Source organism: Vanessa atalanta, chromosome 17 (genome assembly GCF_905147765.1).
Source record: "Vanessa atalanta chromosome 17, ilVanAtal1.2, whole genome shotgun sequence".
Taxonomy (NCBI): Eukaryota; Metazoa; Arthropoda; class Insecta; order Lepidoptera; family Nymphalidae; genus Vanessa; species Vanessa atalanta.
This window is the reverse complement of record NC_061887.1, coordinates 3,038,541-3,062,118: the sequence shown is the minus strand read 5'-3', so window position 1 is coordinate 3,062,118 and position 23,578 is coordinate 3,038,541. Positions and strand designations below refer to the sequence as shown.

At 30.1% G+C, this 23,578-nt stretch overlaps 1 protein-coding gene across 4 annotated transcripts in view; it reads left to right on the top strand.

Annotated features, from left to right (window-relative positions):
- LOC125070348 (adipokinetic hormone/corazonin-related peptide receptor variant I) overlaps positions 1-22,687 on the top strand; it is a 52,769-nt gene extending 30,082 nt beyond the window's left edge. For 2 of the 4 annotated variants that reach the window (XM_047680177.1, XM_047680178.1), the window contains exons 2-8: positions 11,057-11,427; positions 12,139-12,287; positions 12,809-12,952; positions 17,585-17,748; positions 19,949-20,072; positions 20,590-20,734; positions 21,446-22,687. In XM_047680177.1, coding sequence (XP_047536133.1) covers positions 11,164-11,427; positions 12,139-12,287; positions 12,809-12,952; positions 17,585-17,748; positions 19,949-20,072; positions 20,590-20,734; positions 21,446-21,646 — 1,191 coding nt within the window. In that variant the 5' untranslated portion in view covers positions 11,057-11,163 and the 3' untranslated portion in view covers positions 21,647-22,687. Of the gene's footprint in view, positions 1-11,056; positions 11,428-12,125; positions 12,288-12,808; positions 12,953-17,584; positions 17,749-19,948; positions 20,073-20,589; positions 20,739-21,445 lie in introns of those variants that run through there. The other 2 variants (XM_047680179.1, XM_047680180.1) reach the window with 2 other exon arrangements.
- Positions 22,688-23,578: the final 891 nt, after the last annotated feature.

Here is a 23,578-nt window from a genome sequence, read left to right as displayed (position 1 = left end):
AGTTGATAGAGTCTAGATAAAGATCATACTCAATTAAAATTGGTTGGATGTGTATAAAAAGTTTTCGTTGATACCTACGCTAATTAAGATACCCGTAGTTAGGCTACGGCTATTAATTCTCTTTGTAATTTAAAATTGTGTTTACAATTCAATAAATTCAATGTAACTTTTAAATTAAAAAAAAATCTATTAACGATTAATTCGTTCAAAAACTTTTAATTTGAAATGGAATTAACTTGATTAGGTCAGTTATCTGAAAAAATATTAAGTTTGAGTAAAATATCCTAAGAAATAGATATATAATAACTATTGTTTGTCTTCTCCTCGAGAATATTACTAAATATATTATATTATTAATAACATGTGGATAAAAATGTTATATTTTCAATACGTATTATGTCTGCTAACTTTTAAACAATTATAGGAATTATTTAATATAAGAAACTAATGATAAAATAACTTCTTACTAAAATACTAATATAAATATCCTAATCCCTATATTGAAAGTCCGTTTCAGATTTTACAATATACTCAAGAGGTTTCGACATAAAAAATCGTCCAGAGAAGAGTGACATTAAATTTAACGTTATGTAAACAACATTGCGAGACAAATATTTTGTCTCAAAACTCAAGAATACCGTGCTTATCATAACGAAACAGTGAACATACGAATAAATAATCATTATAAAATAACTCAAGTGTGCTGTCTGCACACTTGAGTTATGTATGAAAATATACAAAACTAGTTTACTCGTCTTAGAACAAATGAAAATTTTCCTAATTTTATATAATTGTTTACTGCACTCTCATCTTCACCTCTATGGCAAAACAAGCTATAAATCCAATTATCAGTGAAAAATAAACAATGAATTCTCATTACTGCAAAATAAAAAAAAAACAAATCACATCAAAACATCGTGATGTCAACAGCATGTTTTGACAGTGGTGATTTCCGATAGCATTTAACACTAACGATGCTGCCTGACATATAACGCGACGACATCTGACCTTCAGGTCACAATGACCCTTTGCAATTGTAGTCGATGTTCAAACTAAAAAGATTTGTCTATGCTAGAAAAAGTCAAGAAATTGATATTAAATTATTTAGTATAGACATTTATGTTTTTTTTTATAGGATAATTTTCCTTGTACTTCTTAAAAAATTCTCTTACATATATACGAGTAATAATACACTCTGGATAAAAAGCACACTATATTAAATATTATACAATATGACCCCAAAATGAGATTGTGAAAGAAAAAAATAAACTTGATGGTAGCTTTGTCTTTGAACTCATCATAGATTCCGGAACCGGCAGCAATCAATTTTTGGTATTGTTGTGTTCCGGTTTTGAAAAGAGAGTGACCCTGTGTCTACAGGCGCAAGAAACATAACACAACGTAATTTGAGGAATTATCAATATTTCTCACAATATCAATGTCTATAGACAGTGGTGACCACACACCATCAGGTGGCCCATTTGCCAGTATAAATAAAATAATGAATATGAAAATATTTATAATAGATATAAAAAATATTTTCTCCTCTTAGATAATCCACCGAGTAAATTCATATTTCCCTATAGATTGCAAATTATTTAGCAATTAATACGCATCAAAAACTTCAAGGCCCTCTGACAGTTCCATTCTGGTAATAAATAAGATAGGATTTTCCCTCAAAGATTATAATAAGTTGCAAATATGATCAGAGTATATTTCTTATCATTGTGTTTATGTTTAACTTGACGCAAATTGTGCATAGTGTAGATAAGTTTACAAAATTGATTTTTCTACGTAATAGTGGGCGTCTTATTCTAGATTTCTATCGTATTCAATGCGTAAGGACCATTAACATCGTGTAAGGTGATTTACAGGTTTAGTTTGATCAAAAGTCTGCTATAGACTAAATTATTTTAAGCCATAGGCAAATCCAGACAAGAAACCGTAATTTTGTTTTAAAGAAATACTGAGAAGTTACGTCCTTGAGAATGATCACCGTCGTTATATTATAAGACTGCTAAAATACTAAGAGTTCATTTTGTAATTTTAATTGTATTTTTTTTATATAGTACGGCATTCTTACTTGAAGTTATATGATTATACAGCCAAGTCTGGGTCAAATTCCTTTCCAGATGAGTTGGATTGCTGATCCTATGGGACTATGAGACAAATCAGTTGACTATTCAAGCAGTATAATATATCTAGGTTGACTTTTCTGCGTTAAGAATAGGTCCGGCTGCCTGGAATAATTAAATAAAAAATTAAAATATCAGCTACTCGCAACGGTGGAATACAATCGCCATTTTGAATTAAGACCAGCGTCTTATAGTACAATGATTTTTTGTAATTTTAAGTCATTGTTTAAATATGCCGAAAGGCGAAAATATTTGTAACAATATAATAGGAACCAAAATATTACATGTAACTACAGCCCTTATGGATTACAAATACCTTCTAATTAGTTTCAGCTCAACGAATATTGCTTCCGATAATATTATTGATTGATATGCTTCTTAGAAATAATGACAAGGGATGGACACGTTTTTGATTCCGTCGATCCTTAAACATTTGGCTAATAAGAAATGAAACAAAGGAATTGTTCTGCGTAATTGTTGTTTATTGAGTATGTTTTAGTAAATCTTAAGTTTACAAATTACTGAGTCATAATTCTTTACTGGATAATATATATTTAAACGAACGCAACCACTTAGTGGTGGTTAAAGCGAGGTCTAGTATAAAATAGTCTTAATATGTGGGCAATATACAGTTGATGAACATATGGGCAGGCAACAGTAATAAATTGAGAGAAATTTGTCAAACAGTCTTAGTAGTGGTTATTTTCAGAATATAATATATTTAAGTGTAGAATTGAATGAATATATTTATATGATTGAACGCTCTTATCTCAGAATCTATCTGTCAGATTTGAACAATTTTTTGCTTTAGTTACTCCATTTGTTGAGAAAGGTTTTATATAAAATCACGCTACGACATATGGGGACAGAGTAGTTACGTTTAACGGGGATGAAACCGCACGGAGCAGCTATTATCGAAAACCTGAGATGGTTGGAACACGTGAATTTTAAGCGAAGATTGCAGATTCAAACCTGGGCAAGCACCACTGGATTTCTTGTGATTTATTTGTATTTATAATTCATCTCTAAATCGGTGTTCCGATTGTGCTGAAACCTTTATGTGTCGAATAAGGAATAAGAATGTGTCGAATGTCGAACAAGAAATCTTCTACTCAATTGGAAAAGAGACCAATAGCAGAATGTTTGTCGCAAACCACCATTTTATTTCGTCGAAATTCGATCTATTTTTTGTACGCATGCCTATGAACCTTTTTAATTATCGTTCCTTTTATAATCAATATAAACAGGCTACCGGATGTATATGTTGGATTTTAATGAGTTATTAAAAAAGTAAACGAATAATCCATTTATAAAAAAGCTTTAGTATAAAATAAACACATAAACAGGGCAGTGATGTTGATATATTCAAATTCAATAAAATATAAAACGGTAAATTCTTCAGAATTGAACGGGATGTGTCGGTAAATCTAAGGAAATTCTAAGCCGCTTGTATGTTAAATTATTTCTTGGAATCCTTTGAAGTACTGACATGATATTTTGTATTTGATTTCGGTTTGTATATATTAAGTTAAATGTTTTGTCATCTGAAGTAAGCAATGTTAATATATTTAATTATTCAATTCAGCCAAAAAATATATGATTTTTTTTTTAAATGTAAATTAACACGAAAGCATTCAAACTGCCTCAGTTGCTAAATTACAAAAAAAATGTTTGTCATTTTATAGGAACGTTTGTTTGCAAAAAAACGAGAACATTGAGGAGGAGGATACGTTGGGAATGAAAGAATCGGCTCCTGACTAAGCAGTTGATAAAATGCCGCTTGGTTTCCCGGTTCTTCTAAGTCGATTTTCTTTTCTTAACAGGTGTTAATTTTTACGTTGACTATTAATAAGTAATTGAAATTTCTAAATGAAATAAATTGATTTGAATTTCAACTCTATATTCTGGGTTCTTACAAAAATTACATGAATCTAATTTTTTTTATTAAATTAACTTTTTATATTATTTTACAGATCTTAACGATAAAAAATCCTAAGACAATGAAATATATGTTAACTTTAATCAAAAAACTTTTACTCGTAGCGATCAGTAAAGTTTCGTTTTTGTTACAAAGCGGAAACAGAAACATCATTTGAAAGTATCAACCGCATTTCAATTCCTTTACAAATATATTCAGAATATTAATGAAGTTTGTTTTTTTACTTGGTGGTAGAGCTTTGGGCCAACATTGATGGCCAGCAGCGCTTTGTATTGTTGTGTTTTAGTTTGAAGAATTTCTTCGTTCCTAAAGTTTTCAATGTAAGGTATATTTTACTGTGTCCATTTTATGAGTGATAGTGGCATAGGTATACCCTATGCCAGCGTATACCTTCAAAATAAAGGAAATTAATCTAATACTATATTTAAGTAGCAAAAAGTAATAGTACTAAGTGGAATATTTCTATTTAACACGTTTTAGTAATTTGCGATCTCAAACCTTAATTCTACTTTCTGAGTTTCGGCTTGGAGTGTTAATAAAGTAAAAGTCTTTAATTGCGTCAATATTGGGCTAAAGCTTCCCTAAAATAAATTATAAAAAAGTTGTAGCTATAATACTTCATATACTAAGTAGTTTCATATTAATTTGTAATCTAGGGCATAAAGATTTAGCTATCTATAAAATAATATACTATATACATAAACATAAATATGATTGCTGAAACGAGATAAAATGTGTTTAAAGGAACTTGTTATGTTAAATAAGCTTTGGACATCGCATCCACGTGCTGATACACGTGTTATGGACAGGGGATTCGAGAATATAACCGCGACAAGAATATCCGTGCACTGGACGACGTTATAATATTATTATTTACCTTATAAATTAGTGTTATTATTTACACTTGTACTTACTGTACTTGTACTTGTCCATGATCTTGTACTTGTCTAAGATTGATAGATATTAAAAAACTTAATTACTTATTACTAATTAATAGATATTTTGTTACGGATTCTTCTAAGGCACTTTAACAATACGTCTTGTTTTAATACGCGTCATTAATTATTTAAAATGTACAGCACAATTCTTACATTTTTCAAAAAATATATATTTTAGCCCGATCTATTGCGCACTATAATATAATAACTAGTCAACTTGCCATAATAGAAGACAAATGGCCTACAAAATTGGGTTCAGAGAAGAAATATACCTATATATATAACACGAATAGATATTCATAATTGTACATAAGAAATCTAGAAATAAAAACATTCAGGCTCATTATAAATAAAGTCAAGAAAAATCATAGAAAAGATTCATCTAATTCAGTCTTGGTTTTTAAAATACTTCCTTATATTCAAAATTGGTTTGGAAACATGCCCGAGATGTTCGAGATGCTTATATACACATGTGACAAGTTTTTGTCCGAGGCTTGATTCGCATTTTAAAAAAGGAGGGATTTTAAGAATAAAAAATGTAGCCTATGTCCTTTCTTAAGGTTCAAACTTGTGTCACACCAAATTCGATACAGAACTTTAACCTTGAAATCGTTAGCAGTGAGACTTTTGCATTTGTAACATTAGTATAGATAGACATTTTAATTAATTTCATAACAAAATAGGTTGCAGAATAAAATTTTAAATTATACAAGTTAGGATTAATCGGACATCTTTTAAGTGCCAAAATAATGCTGTTTTGTTTTCAATTCTACTTATTTATAATTTATATTTCAATTACATAAGGTCTGATAAGTGAAGTAGCATTGACATACCGTACGGTCTAGGGCCCAAATAGGTCACTATTTTTGCCGATAGTTCAAATAAAACGTATCAAAAGATCGCAAACATGAGACCTTGTTTGCGAGAAAATATTTAACCAAACAAAAAAAGGTATCTGACATACTTCAGCTTACTACGCGTCATTGTACAGACCCAAAGTTATACAGTACTTATATTATACGTATAATCCTTTTGTTTTCATACAGTACATATACACATATACTATTTATATTGTTCACACATATTTAATTTAAAAATACGAACAAATAGAAACGTTTTAAAGGGAAAATTTCTGCGGTTTGCGAAATCAGGTATTTAATTTGAGTAAACAAGGATACGTTCACAGTGTGAAATAATAAAAAAATATATATGTATACGTTGTAAAAGTCCATCGTAAAAGCAAAATACGTTTATCCGCTTCGACAATCATCGCATAGACATCTTTGCAGGATTAAGTGATTATGTAAATCAGTTAGACGTATTTATATGTAAATAAACAGCAATGTAAGTTCTAGTTGCAATCCGAGAAACGTCTCAATATATATTACAAACTCAATGTAACCTATTTTAATTAATTATTAATTATGCTTCTACTATATCTATGCGGTTGTTATTGCTAATATTAGTGTCCAATACCAACGGCGCCTTAAGCTTGTGATTAATGTAGCGTATTGCTCATAAGTTTTATCGGGGAAATTTCCGTTTAGCCCATGCCTCTGATTGATCTGAGTTTTGATACATATGGATTTGACGCGCTGATGAGGGTTATTCAAGTACACGAAAATTTTATTTTCACGGTCAAATCGAAGAAAATCGTTTTTTTTTTCAATAGATTTGATATTTCGATGCTGTTAAAGAAAAATGTATCCTACAAAAGTTGTACGTAATAAAAATATTGTTATTTTTTATTCAATAAGTTTCTGGTTGTGGCTTTCTAGAAAAATGAGATGTTTAGATATTGTAAGTAGTGAAAAGCATAGCCTTTTAGCAGGCGGAAGGAGTTCTCAGGGGAGTCTCTTCCCTCCCGACCCCACTTCCATTAAAAGGTGTATTATCTCGCGGTCTCATAAAAAACAACTCTTATTTAGACCCTCGGCCTTAACCGTAAATTAAATATTTATAACTAGTATATCCATTCGTAACGATGATTTTAATAAACGTAAAGACACGATACGCCCGTATCTTTTAGTCGTCGTGATATTATATAAAAATCACAGGGAAGCAACGTTAAGCGTTCTGTTGGAAAAAAAAACTCTTTCACGCATCAAAATATCTTCTATAATAATAAAGAAAGTCGCTCGAGCCAACATTTCTTGGATAAAGTCGGAATCCGATTCGAAATAAATATTTCATATTATGTAATATGTTTTCCTTAACCATCACCACTTTTTTTTACCAAATATAATAAATCTAGTTCTTAAGAAAACTGAATAAATTTGTTACCTTGATTACAGAGTACAGTAACTTTCGATTTCAACAAATTCATTTCGATAGATTGAATTTGAAATTGAGTAGTCAGTAGGCATTTTAAGTAATGTCATTAATAAATTAACTCATTTAATTTCTGTTTTGTAAGTTACTACAGCGTATTTTTAATATTAATATGGCTTATAATAATTTGTGCTATATTGGCATAAATTTTTAATTTATGCCAATATAGCACAAATTATTTCGCCTGTGTCATTAATTCATAACAATATTATATCTAACTTTCTAAATGTAATTATTTATTTGCTTACATGTTAAATTTAAATAAGGATAAGATAAATTTTATTAAACCTATCTTTTGATCATTTTCACTGAAAGTAAATACAAATAAATCAATGTAATTTAACCCTATAATCTTCAAACAAGTTTGTTTTAATAATATTAGTATAAATATGTTAATGACAGACTTCAAGTCGAAGACCTCTTCTCCTGGTAAGGTCAAGGTGCTCAATCTACAACCCTTCTCATGCACGATTCAATGATAATTGACGGATGTAAATCAAAATCTCTTTGCAGTATATTTAATAACATTTTGTCTCTCAGCACCGATCACAAGATTTAACTTGTTAGTTTGTTCCGTTTTCATGTTAATCTTAGCACTTTGTAAAAGTGATACTTTTTCGTATTTCAATCAGTGATCTTCGTGCGTTGTCCGTTTGGACATATTCGGCTTAGAGGAATTACAATAGTAAAAAAGGATTTACAATAGTTAATAATTATTTGAGGTTATAAATTTCAACATTTTTGCTATAATCTTATAACTATATAAATATAAATCTAATAACGATTTTCAACCATAAAAAAATATTATTTATTTCATTTCATGATATTTATTGAATAGAATCGTGCTCGTCTAGTTATTTGTATTTTTTTTTTAAGTTCTATACCGTAGTATAGAATTAAAAAAAAAAACGATTTAACATTTTTCAAACACGTGCTACTTATTTTAATAATATTGCATCGTTTACAATGTTGTCTAATCGTAATATGTTTGTAAATCGTAAATATTTTTGTATAGGTATATTATTATGAAACTATACATACATAATCGATTAGATAATGTACTTAGTTGATTATAAGTTCGTATATTAATAGAAAAATGATAAAAACGACGTTAGGACCGCTTTGATGTCACTAATAAGGTGTCATATATTATATTCATATAATAAAACATAACACATTTTCTCTTTAACATATTCTATTACATGAATTAACGCGCGAAATAAAGACTTGTTGTAATAGACATTTTATTAAAAAGAAAGACCAAGAGATGGCCCAGTGGTTAGAATGCGTGCACCTTAACCGATGATTTCGGGTTCAAACCCAGACAGGCACCACTGAAATTTCATGTGCTTAATTTGTGTTTATAATTCATCTCGTGCTCGGCGGTGAAGGAAAACATCGTGAGGAAACCTGCATGTGTCTAAATTCAACGAAATTCTGCCACATGTGTATTCCACCCGCATTGGAGCAGCGTGGTGGAATATGCTCCAAACCTTCTCCTCAAGGGAGAGGAGGCCTTAGCCCAGCAGTGGGAAATTTACAGGCTGCTAATGTAAACTTCTAATTATGATATAAAACAAATTTATTCTTAACATTATTTATGAAACTTGTTATAATTCAATAAATATTCCACATATAAATTCGTAAACATCTTAAATCACATTGAAATCGTTTAGACAGTGTATCTTTCATTCGAAATTCATTATATCACTGTTACAATATAAAATATACCAACCAACAAATGGTAAATAAACAATCTTCCTAAGATTACTTATTTAAAAAAAATGGACTAAGCTTTTATAATTTTTCGTTGATAGTTAATCTATACATGTAATAAAATTGGAGTGTCTGGTTGTAATATTAAAATAACACGATACATATACATAAAAAAAATGTTTTTACAATTTTTGTCTGGAACGTCTGAACCGATTTCGACGGGACTTTCACTGGCAGATAGCGGATGTAATAAGGAGTAACTTAGACTACTTTTTAGAATAACTATAAAATCTCGGTACAATATCCAAATAACTTAAATTCCAACAACGCGCATGAAGTAGCGGGCACAGCTAGTACTAAAATATTCGTCACATCAACATCGAAATGAATAAGTATGTTTTATGTGTTATAATTTTTATACTGTACCATTTTGATCGTTACTCAAGGTTAAATCAATAGGCTTTGAAGATAATTGACTTTAATAGTAAAGTGACCACTTCGCTTATGATTTCAACAATTATTCGAATGCCTCAAGATATTTTCCCCTTTGTTCACTCGGAAAACAGAAGCCATAGACAAATGCTGTGGAAAATAGCCAAGCCCAAGTTCTTAAGAAATTTTCTATAATCCTAACTTTGTATTGAATATATTTTATTATTTTCCAATAATATACTTGAGAGTTCTTATTGTTATACCAAACCCTCATATTTACTCTATTGTCATATTCTTTATAAGTTTTTTTTGGAATATATTAGGGAAAGTATTAATTTATTTATCTGTGCCTTTATTTCATTTTTATAATAATAAAAATGAAATGATTTAGATAAACAATGTATTATCGGATAAATTGATATTTATCCGATAATACATTGTTTATTTATTTACAATTGCTTATTCTTATTAAAGAAAACGTAATATTTTTGCGTGACACTTTATGGGAATATTGACATAAATATAATAAGTTCTTTAATTATTTCGTTATATATCACGTAATTAAACAAAAACTATATCACGTACATCCTTGTTAATATAATTACAGTAAAGTACGTAAAACGAAAATTTATAAATAGCTACATTGTGAATTTACCGAAATATATGGAATAAGCAATTTTTAGGTATTCGCAATAAAACAAATGATCTTCTCTTGTTTGTGTCTCTCAAATAAGACATGTGTCTCTGAGCATGTCTTCATTAACCTTCAATGGGACTTTTTCTTTAATCTTTAATACGAATTTGTAATTTTTTAGGTCATCTTATATTCCATATAAAAATTGTAATTCCATTATCAGCCCTATTAAAATTTTTCAAATTTCATTATGTATTTATGAGGCCAAAATTGTTTCGAAATTTGTTCAAAATATATAAATAATTTAATCCCAACTATTTATTAATATTGATAAAAATATCGAATGTATTCATGTCGATATGCACCGGTAGCTTGCAGTCGCTTTTGTTTTTGTATTCGTTTTTGTTGCTTCACTGTAATGTTTCGCACGCTCCATTTGTTTTTTGTATTATAATATGAATCTGGATTTTATATCTTGGCCCCTTTATTCTACAAATCAAGTTTATAAATTACAATAAAAAAAATCTGAGGATATATAACACATAATATGTATTAGGATTAAAATTCGTAATAGTCAAGCGAAACTAAACAGATACACAATTATTAACACAAAATTAAAGATAATATTATTAGACTAAAATCTCATCTTATATAATTCTATCATGACTTTTACTATAATAATATAATTTATAAACGATGTTTACAACATGTCACATTATACCAAGGTTAGCAATTTCTTATAATAAAACCTGATGTAAGTACATACGAATAAGAACATTATACTCATCGCATGTGAAGTTAGCAATAACGTAAATAGTTGTTTAACGTAACCATTTCCAATTTCATTTAATATCGAACATAAACAAGAGACTTAAATCGTTACGTGTTGATGTTCTATTGAAATATATTTATTTAGTCACCTTTGTTTCAGGTACGCGGATTATATGATTGGATGAAAATGTCGTGAAAATGAAAACGTGTCACGCTAAATTGTGTAATTCTACAATAAAAGTGTGAGTTTGTGAGTGATTTGTCGAAATGGATATTGATGAAAAAGTATCGGGGCCCGGCGGGGCCTCGCAGAAAAACTGGACTCACTTAAATACTAGTAACGATGAACTCCCTCTGGAAATGCGTTTTAATCACGGACACATGGTTTCTATTACGGTGTACAGCATACTTATGATGGTGTCCGCTTCTGGAAACCTGACTGTGCTATCGCAGTTAGTCAGGAGAAAGAGAATGGGCAGAGCTAGTAGACTCGATGTCCTGCTCATGCATTTGGCGGTTGCTGATCTTATGGTAAGTATTTCATGTGAGATAAGAGTGTGTTATTCACAAAATTGCTTCTTCTTAATTTTGCATACAAATAGTCAACTGTCGTAACCAATTAAAAAAAATACGAAGTGACACACCAAAATGTCTTGGCACATCTATCGAAAAAAGAGTATACCAATGAAATGATTTTCAAAGTTAATTTTTTTGAGTCACCTGTTTTTAAGTCATTATACAAAAATAATAATTCAATAAAAAAATAAGAAGCATTTTTCTAAATGGTTAGAAGTCATTGTATTTTATAGACATTGCAATTCAATTTTAAACCTTATAATTAAGAGCGTTCGGGCGGGGTTAAATAAAAAAACAACATATTATGCATTTAATCATACTAATATTAAATACGAAAGAAACTGTCTAATGCTCTTACACGGCCAAACCACGGAACCAAATATATATGCAGATACAGAAAATCTTAACATCTCTACTAATTTTTGTTGCTTAATGTCTATGAATAAAATCAAATATATTTTATTAAAGCTTTATTAGGATTATTTTTTATACATATATAACCTCTTTGTTGTTATGGTAATAAATTTAATCGAGAAGACTATTTTAAGTAATGCTTTTTAAAAATATAGCAATATATTTTGTTCTTAAAAAGATATATAGCAATATTAAAAGTCGAGATAGTAAAATAGGCTTGGTTGATTAAACTGCAACAGTGCGCGTGTCCAGGTGACATTCCTGATGATGCCGTTGGAGATAGCGTGGGCTGGGACAGTGCAATGGCTGGCAGGCGACCTCATGTGCCGTCTCATGATGTTCACACGTACCTTCGGACTCTACCTTTCCAGCTTCGTTCTCATTTGCATCGCAATTGACAGGTAAAAGACTTTTATATATTTAGTAATATAAAAAAAAATATTTAAGATATGAACATTATTTTGTAGGAAGTTTCTAGTAATTTATATTGTAATGTTATATTTAAAAATATTACTATTGTTTACACCATAAATATAATATTAGCAAAAAGTTATATTTAATATTTTACAAACAATTAGAAATGACTCTCTAAAACAGAATATAAGAAATATTTGTGTATAATTTATAAAACGTTACATTACGAGAAGAACCGGCAAGAAACTCCGTAGTTACTCTTTTTCAACATCTAAAAGTACAGTCAATTTAGTTAAATACAAATATGTATGTTATGTCTCCTGTCTGGAAGTCAACAAGCATTAACTCCACGCTTTTTTATCATCAATATAATCTTGTATCGAATAATATGCCTTCTTTACCAATGATCACTTTCCCAAATGGTACCTGTTTACGCATATTGAGTAATAAATTATGAATTCTGTGATAATGTACGGGGTCAACTTATGAGATTTGAAACTTGTTCTAGATATTATGCGATATTAAAACCACTTAACGTGACATGGGAGGCGAGAGTACGTCGGGCGCTGACTATTGCGTGGGTCTGTGCAGGACTTGCCAGCTTGCCTCAGAGCTTCATTTTTCATTTGGAAGAACATCCTGATGTCAGAGGGTATGTTACATATATGTATTTTTTAAGGGATTATGAATTTGACATAAATATAAAAAAGCTCTTTAGCTTTTTTATACTTTAAGTAAAACTACTGTAAAACTACACCGTAGCGCCGACCATGGGTGCTAGAATATCGCCTAACTATCGAAATTTTTATTAGAAGTTTCAATATATTTGAAAATATTACTCAAAGTAGAATATTTGTTATATTTATTAATTTTTTTTTGAAAGATAATGAAAGCATTATCGATAAGGGTAATAAATATGTTTTTCTCATTCTGCTAATTTTACCTCCCCCGAAAATATCCCACCCTGGGCACTATATACTCGAATACCCCTAATGTATACCCAACTATGACAATTAACGTCTTAGATTATACAGATAAGCTGGTGATAGGTAACATGAAACTAATGCTTATAATATACATATAATATGCTTTTGTATTCATGCATATACATGTGAACTATAGTTATAATATATATGATCTGAGCAGATATCTAATTGTCCTTGAGAAAGTCTGCCGTGGTTGAAATCGGTCAGGAAGATATGATTATTGTATATGATTGTAGCTGCTTGAAATAGTGACTGCGTAATTATAGACAAATGATACCTTAACCAGGGCGGATTTAGGGCAGCTGGGCAACTGCCCTGGGGCCTCCACATGAAAGGAGCCCCCATAACTGAGATTCCGACGAGTTAACAAATATCTAATATATACGATCAAATTACAATAATGTTACTAATAACTGTTTTAAAAGTTACCGATACCAGTAAATAAATTATAGCTGATTGAAATTAAAATATTCTAATTAATTCATAATATAATTATTAGGGTCTCCACGTATCTGTTGGTTTAGGATCTCCACTGCTTTGTGGCCTCAGGGCCTCCAGACCTTTAAATCAGACTCTGGCTCTATGGTTATAAGTCTTATGAGTAACGGTACCCTATTTGCTCAACTGTCTTCCTGAATTAAAAAAAATATATTAAAAAAATCTTTACATATACACTCCTAAAACAGACTTCTAAGTCCCTAATTGAATCTTATCTAAATTTCGATTCATACATACGGTGATTGAAGTGCTTTCAGTCAGTACCTAATTTATTTATACTATGTTTTATTATGTGAATTCACTGGTATTATTTTAAAGTAAAAAACAAACTAAAGTAAATTATATGTATATTATAGGTAACGTGACTACAACTTATCCACGAAATAAATTAAGTTCAATAAATGAAGTAAATTAAAAAAAAGTTTTCATTTGCTTTTTTTTACATTCAAAATTTATGACATAAATTCCAAGCAATTAAATATATTAATCTCGTAAGTAAGAATAATAACCATTAGTGGAAATAAATCACAAATTACTACAATAATTTCTATTGCCAAGTCATTAAAACTAATTGAAATAATAAATAAATTATAATAATAAAATTGTCGTGACAAATGATGTAATACAAAGCTAGACTTGTTAATAACAAGACAAGATCGTTTACATCGTACATGTAATCGATCGTTTACCTGATGGTAAGTGGTCACCACCGCTCATAACCATTGGCGCTGTAAGAAATTTTAACAATTCCTTATATTGCTTAGCCAGCCTTAGGAGCTTGGAGCTAAGGCAATATTTCGTTTGTACCTGATGTTACAAGCCAGATCACAGTAATACTAAGTATTGCCGATTAGCGGTAGAATAGAATATCAGATGATGAGAGCAGAGATGGCCCAGTGGTTTGAACGCGTGCATCTTAACCGATGATTTCGGGTTCAAACCCAGGCAGCCACCACTGAATTTTCATGTGCTTAATTTGTGTTTATAATTCATCTCATGCTCGGCGGTAAAGGAAAACATCGTGAGGAAACCTGCATGTGTCTAATTTCAAAGAAATTCCGCCACATGTGTATTCCGCCAACCCGCATTGGAGCAGCGTGGTGGAATATGCTCCAAACCTTCTCCTCAAAGGGAGAGGAGGCCTTTATCCCAGCAGTGGGAAAATTTACAGGCTGCTAATGTATGTATGGTAGAATATCGCTAAAATACGTTATTTTCTTACCACATAGGACACAGAATAAATTTATTTTACGAGTATGACTGCATAAATGTTAATGTTGTAATATTAAATTTGTTTATACAATGTAGAAATAATGCGTGACTTATGCTAAAGTGATGACTATAATCCAAGTCCTAAGAATAACCGACGAAAGAAATCCAGTACTTTTTTTTGTCATGACATTTCACAATCCTTTGTAATTAACGAAATAACAAAGAAGCAGCCAGGGAGAATTCGTTACCAAGGCGCGTTATAACGTCACTAATTGTATAATAATCATTTGTTAATAAAAGTTCCTTTACATTTTTTTTTTATTTCAACTCAAAAATAAAATAACAAAATATTCACTACATATTAAACCTTTTTTAATTTAAATATCTATATTCTTCACATTGGATGGCTTTTTCATAATTTACACCTTTGATCTAACCTTTGTTTGAAGGACAAGTTCCTGTTGATAGTTTCAGTAGAATATTTAAAATTGATATCACATTAATTCAAAGCGAATTAATTGCATATTGTATCGTATTAATCTTACGAATAGTTGTGATAATAAGGAAGTGGATATTAAGAGGTTTCTATGAACTATGGACATCTGGAACAAACTTTCAAATGTTCGGGCGTGTTGCCAGGTTCATAAATTGCCACCAATAACTGAATTTATCTTAAGTGATCCATAAATATTTAATGTAATTTTAACACGGCTCACTCTGATCTAACTCGAAGATCTAACGCTAAGATCTCTTAATGTAAAATAAAGTACAATATAAAGATAAAATGAGTATCTGGTGCTTTCCTAAAGTTATCTTAGGATTGCAATCTGGCTGGCATTATTGCGTAAGAACTATTTACTTCCGACATAAGTTCAGCAGTCTTACACCGTTTGTTTATTTGTATTTCGAACGAAATACGTAATAGTATTTTGTTTACATCTCTAATGTTATTGTAACCCTGGATCTACCAGTCAAATTCAATAAAAACTTTTCGAGTAAGATAGCCCTTTTATTAATATAAAGTGTATTGATTTTATTAATAAAAAGGTATTATGCTACGGGAAGCAGTAACGCGGACAAAGTTACCAAGTATAAAAATTAGGTAGTATCTATGAGGTACTACCTAATGTAACCTAACCTAACCTAACACGCGTTATGTAATTTTAAATAGTTAATTTTAAAAGTTTTATCCCTGTTTTGTTATGAGTCTCAAAATATTATTTATAATCTGTCCGCGTTTATAATAAAAACAATTGTCACGATGACAGTTAGATGTTCTCAGCATCGACATCAGAAGTGTATATGATAACAATTTGAGCAACGATTATTTGCGATGTAAGATTGTCAATAGCTAGTAATCTAATTATAATCGAGATCTGGCTCTTAATATTGCCAGTCTTATTTATAACTAACTGATGCACGCGGCTCCGTTTGCGTTAAGGCCCTCAAAAATAGGGGCATTATATGGTTGACATTTGTGTATCTTTGAGTCTGTCATGGCATCGTAGTTCCCGAATGAATGGACCGATTATGACTTTTCTTTTTGATATATCAATTATTGAGAGACAATTTTTATGGACAAAAAAATTATGGACGTTAAAGTAGGAATGATAACGCAACGCTTAAAAATAAAATTTAATCTTGTTATTAAAAAAATATCATATTTTGTCTAAATGCGTAATATATAAAAAAAATAGGAAAGACTTGTTGTAACAATCACAATTATTGTCATAATAGTTTAATGCTTCTAAATACACGATATTAAATGATTTTTTGGAGTTGCTAACAAGCGACACACAAAGCAGGCCGTGTACACTGGAAACTGGACTCAATTAAAATTAAACGAAAAGTATTTTGCAATGGGTGTAAATATAAAATCCCTTTTAAAATCTCTGCTTCTATCATGTTGCAAAATGATCACTTTTAATCTGGTACCGTTACATAGCTTTGGTGGGCTTAAATTTTTACTATAGGTACGGCGACTTTTAAATTAATGTTTATCACCTGGCAGGCGCTTAGGGATTCAAAAATCAACTAGAGTTAGTAGAATCAACTTGTTCCACAACTCTGTTGATCGAGATATACTCTACAATATTCCCTGGACCAAATCGCAAAAATTCAATGTTTATTATAATGACTTGATCGTTACGTACCTAAGGTCTAAAGAAGTACTCGCAAAGTCAGAATTTTTCAGATAACCAGATGTTATGAGGTCTTGCATCAATGAAACTGTATAGTAGAAGTTTACACATAGAACAAATGTTTCCACGTTCCTGTAGGTGTTTCGTTATCATTATCTAGTAACAAATCCGAAAACTCTTGTTTTTTTTTTTTTCATTACCTCCTATTCGTGATCGTATATTTATTGATAAATGTAATGTTTAAAAAGATTTTAACCTGCCCGTCCATAACATCCTCGTGTTATAGCATCTACGTTACGAAAGTCACCACAAAAATACTGAAGTATCCATGGGTTGGTCGATATATTTTGATTCTTTAGACCAACTTGCATAGAGCCCCTACCTTATATCAGCTGTTAGAATGAATATGAAAAACGTCAGCGCTTATTTGTTTTATTACGTTTGCAGGTACTTCCAGTGCGTGTCATACGGCTCGCTGCCAACAGAACGACATGAGTTTGCGTATTTTCTACTGAATATGACGCTTATGTACATCGCACCGCTAGTGTCTACTCTCTATTGCTCGTCGGCAGCTTTGTTAGAAATTATTCGTCGAGCCAATACCGCTAATGGTTAGTATATTATCTTTATTATAACTTTAGATTGCGATGATGAATATTTAGGCAGAATCCTATTAATTACAAATAAATTAAATGAAAGATGAAGATGTTTAATCTATGCACTAAAACAAAAAAATATATATTCAAATTTAGTATCTATTATATTGTATCGATGAGGTGAATTTGGTTCAAAAATGTGACCAAAGATGATAACAATGCTACATGCAGCAACATTTCTCTGTTGAATCGCAATTCCGACCCTCTGGGTGGAAAAATGAACACTTCCTTTTGTTTCCCTCTTGCCCCCATGAAGGCAATAAGACGAGGTGTTACACTTTAATATAATAAAGGTCAAACTTAAATACTAAAATAGTACTGTATATACTCAAAAAGAAGAAAGAGGAGAAAAGCCAAATAAACAACATTTGACAGCAAATTGACGCGATATGATTTGTCGATATATCTTGTATTATTTGTATTAATCTATGATATTCACTATGGATTTGTGAAAAAATACGTTTTGAACGTAGACGAAACTGTTATCGGAATTTCGAAAGTAAAATTAAAGTTGATATAAGTAGTTAAGTAAAATAATTAATATAAATAAATAAATATATTAATTAGAAACTCTATTTCACAATATAGCTGAGTTGTTAGCATATAACAGTTTTTATTCCTTCTCCGATTGGAACAGGCGATACTTAATTTTAGATATGAACAGTCAGAAAAAAATCTGCTGCCACCTTTTACTGTATTTCATAAAATATGAGGACACGAACAATATCCAGTTCAACGCACTGAAGATCTATAACCGAAGTAAATTAAAAAAATATTTAGTCTTTGATCGGTCTGAGAAATTACAGTAATTATCATTAGACACTTGTCAATACCAATTCATAATAATTGATTACTGAATTCGTGGTCTTTGTAGAAGTCTTAGTTAAAGTTCAGGCGCGTGTATCGAATTGTTTTAGAATTTCACTTGAAAAATTATTATTTGTTTTCACGTGACGTGATTAATGTAAGTTTCATGCATATTATAGTTGCATTTAACTCATAAATTGAATTGTATTATATATAATAAATTGGATTGAAAAATAAAAGTAGAGAAGACTAAAAGTTTTAAAACACAAAAAGAACAACAATCAAGTTTCTTGCTGGTTCTTGTCGTTAGATTCTTCATTCTTAACGGATTTTTAAAAATTAAAGTTATAATGATATATAAAAAAAGTAAATGTCTATAGTTCCTATTAACAAATACCCCTTAAATAGATTTTAACAACAAGAGTTAAATATTCTACTAAATACGATAATACGTAACTATTCAAATATTTTAAAATCAGAATAACTTTTATACAGTAAAACCTTTTTGAAATCAGTCAAAATCGACAAAACATTTTTTTCTTAAAAAAAAAAATCATTCATTTATATCCTGAAAGCAACAGTACAAAAGAGACGGAGCTTATTAAAACGCCTGTCACGTTCACATACGTTGTCAGATACGGAAAAGGTTCATTGATTATATCGTTAATGTAATACACAATTACCAATTTATTACGGAGCCTAAAAATAATAAAAGTAAAGCTTATGTTTCACTACTAACACATTTCCGTAACGAATATGTCACATTTGTTACATTTATAATTTGAAATATGTTACTATTTTTTTGAGCTAAGATCTTTTTTGGGAGAAAAATTAACAATAGTTTCAACACAATCGGATTAAAAGTTTAGGAAATAGGAAAAGTAAAATTCATTTTTTATTAAATGTGTTATAATTTGATTTACAAGTAACGGTACTTATATAAATTAGGTTACACAAGAATAAAGTATTAGTCATTGATTTCTTATTTTGTCCAACGTTACTAATGATATAAATACGCTTGCATGAATATTTTTTATATTCCTTCTAATTAATATAGGTAGGCATACTGGAATATTATCCATCTAGATTTATAGTGGTAGGCACTAGGTAATCATTGGCGTTGTAAGAAATATTAACTATTCCTGATTGAAACTTGGGAACTATGATGTTATGTCTGTGCCAATTGTAATAATACTAGCTCACTTACCCCTCAGACAGTTTTAGAAACCTTTCACAGCTGTTTCATACTCAAACGTTGCACTCTAAATTCATCTTACAATTAAATGTTGACTCGCCTAAATAAGTTCAATGTTGAATTTAAATACCTCGATTTTCACTTTTATTTTAGATAAAATGCGTCGCAGCGGAGTCGGCATTTTGGGGAGAGCGAGGGCAAGGACCCTTAAGATGACAGTCACAATCGTTCTTGTTTTCTTCACTTGCTGGTCGCCCTACTACTGCTATTGTATGTGGTAAGTTGTTTGTTTAAACGACATAATATAAGCTATTGCTCAGCTCAGCTCAATTGACTTAAAATGGATAATCAAATACTAGTGGTAAAATGTTAAGAAATAAAAAAGGCGTTAGATGAAGATTTCCGTTGTCTGCCTGCGAAACTGATCATCGTTCTTAAGCATCTTTCGCACAACGTATAATTTTGCTAATCCGTTTATATATGACTGCGTTATACCCGAATATATATAAATAAATATAGACATCCAAATTAAGAAAGAAATTGACCGACTTCAAAAAGATAGAGGTTCGTTTTTAAGTTTAAAAATGTATTAAATTTCCTTCTATAAACATAAATTATATTAATGAGTTAAACACGTATTTTCATTTGACTAATTTAAGGCTCTATATTGAAATTCCTAAAAAATTAGTTTGTAAACGTGTGTGTGTGTTAAAGTGTGTCAGTGTGTGTGTATGCACATAGAATCGTAAATTGCATCGCATGTGAGCAGGAATTTATTTGTGTTTTTTAACCAGGTATTGGATAGATAAAGATTCAGTGAAAAGTCTAGATCCGGCATTCCAGAAAGCGATGTGGCTCTTCTCGTGCACAAATTCTTGTGCGAATCCTATTGTATACGGCGCCTTTAATAGAAACCGGTGGACGTGGCGATCGGGACACGTGAGTAAGACTTCCAATTGTTTTCAATTTGAAGTGAAAGCACTACTTTACTTTATCTTATACATATAATAAAATTGGAGTGTCTGTTTGTAATATTAAAATAATCGCTTTTTACTAAATGCATATGTACATATGCACGGTACATATAGCAAAATATCATTTTTTCAATTTTTGTCTGTCTGTCTGTTTATTCCGGCTTATATCTGGAACGGCTGGACCGATTTTGACGGGACTTTCACTGGCAGAAAACATAAATTTTCTTAGTAATAATAAATCACTAATAGAATATTTTATGTTTTTATTTTATTTTTTATGATATACGTTGGCCGACGGTCAAATGGGCCACCTAATGGTAGGTGGAAACCACCACCCATAAGACAACGGCGCTGTGCATTAAATATAAGAAATATAAACTACTAGTTAAACCGCCATCAACCTTGGGAACTAAGGTGTTATTTCCCTTGTACCTGTAGTTACACTGGGTCACTCACCCTTCAAACTTTGGAAGTAGAATATCCGATGAGTGGGTGGTACTCATCCAGACGGGCTCGCAGGAAGCCCTACCACTAATTATGTATATGTTAGTATATATGTTTAAAAATAAAATAAAAGTCTTGACAAATATTTAATTCCTATCAATGTTGAATGTTGAGACATATTTACATTCATTATTAAACGTATAGACTGATCAATCTGAAAAATCTTTTACAGAATGCACGATGTCGAAACGGTTGGAGAGGAGGGCCCAGATTCCATCACGGAGATTCTATGGAAATATCCGCAGCGACTCTTGCCAGAGCGAGATGTTCACTTCAAAGTGACAGACACAGCAGAAGGGATTCTGCGTTCGGAATTCATAACGGGTCCCAGAAACACTTCAATAATAACAATAACGTTACTGGCGTCGTGTAACGAAACAACGTTACGAATTGTTTTCAGATTGAACAACGGTTACATTTTCAAATATTTAAAAATAACGTTATATCACAAATATTTAAAAATATTGTTAAGTCAAAGATTTTAATAGCTTAATATGTATAAAGTTAAAATGTATTTGTTTTATTTTTAACGGGAATTCATATTTTCTCTCTAAATAATGTTGTTTGTACATGATTGAAAGAGAGCTTTAAAACTTTATACATATCTATGAAATAGAATATAAGGTCATACTTCATGTTTATAGTAAGTTATTTCGTTATATTTTTGTATATAGTTGTTAATATCTTGAATTTGTGATAAAATGTGGAGTTGGATGTATGGTTAGTATGTTATCCAAATTATTTTATAAAAGATAGATATAGATGGATTTGTCTTTATGTTGTAAAAACATATAATTTAAGTGCGTTTCTTTAATATTATAATTACATTCCTTTTAAGATTCAATGTTGTAAAGAAATATGATAATATGATATTAAAACAAACATTCCAGATTAATTTATATTTTTTTATATCATTGCAATAATTACAGACTGATTATATTCCATTCCCTGATGAATGTCATTTCGTTTTTATTTATATTATTATTTTATAAACGTCAAGACAAATTTACTTTTTACAAAAGGAATTATTTTTAGCAATTTTATTTTCCTCGGTATTTTACCGCGTTTTTAGCGTTTTTATTTTGTCCAGTTCAGTTGCAACGAGTATGTTCCTGTTTCACGTGTTGATTTAAAATATAAAAAGGATTTTTTTATGTCTAATAGACAAAATAGATTTTAGACATTATTTGTTCGTATTTGTAACACTTTCTGAATGGATGGGGATATAATTGTCTAACGTTTTGGATGTACAGGTGAGAGCACTTAATTGTAGTTATTTTTTTAGAATATTGTAGTTTAATATGTACGCTGGCTGTGAAGCGATGGAGACTCAGTCCAATAGGAGTTTTATACCAGATTAGGCCTTAAGTCAAAGTGCAAGAAATTATTTCATTAATAAAATATAATAAAATTAGTAACTTTATTTCAATCGATACTCATCCTGGAAATAAATAAAAAAACATCACTATGGTAAGTATTTATTAAAATAACATTTGAAAAAGTTTAGACAGTAGTATAAACTAAAATATAAACGGCGATATAAAAATCTATAATGATTTGTATTTGAAGTTACAGTTTATGTAATGATTTTATAATAGGGTTTTTGTCTTAACATTCGTCAGTAACAAACTGTCAAGGAAAGGTGGAAAAGAAAATATGTACATGGAATCTACAAGAATGTATAATGTTTAGAAAATCTTTACAATAAATAACAAGTGAGTTCACATCTAAGTGGTCTAATATCTACATATGCACGATTACAATAATAATTTTAAATAATAAAATCTGACAATTACAACGTTCCATTTTAACTTAGGTTAAACATTTACTTAAACTTCTAATTTTTGGCCATTTCTGATGGTATAATAAATTAATAATAAACAATATATAACCAATGTTTTTATTTTTAAAATAAAAAATATCGTGATTATGTATTCCATACAAAGTTGTCATTTTTAAATCGTTCTTAACGATCATAAAATAAAATATAACAATTAAATTTAATATAAAACACTAAGTGTTATTGGATTCCAAAATAAGTTAATAACTGGAATGCAACGACATGATGACGGAACACTAGAAACTATTATACACGCACTTACATTATGGCACATTTAATAAGATATAATATAAATAGAACAGTACTACAAACATGCACACATATGAAGGATATACTAATACATTCATACAAAAATAGATTAACAGATCTCAGTTACAGGTGTTAAAAGTTTTTAAAGAAAAACTTCTTTGGAAGTAATGAGATTAAAACATTTAATATCTAATTTAACTCAATCGTTTTTATATG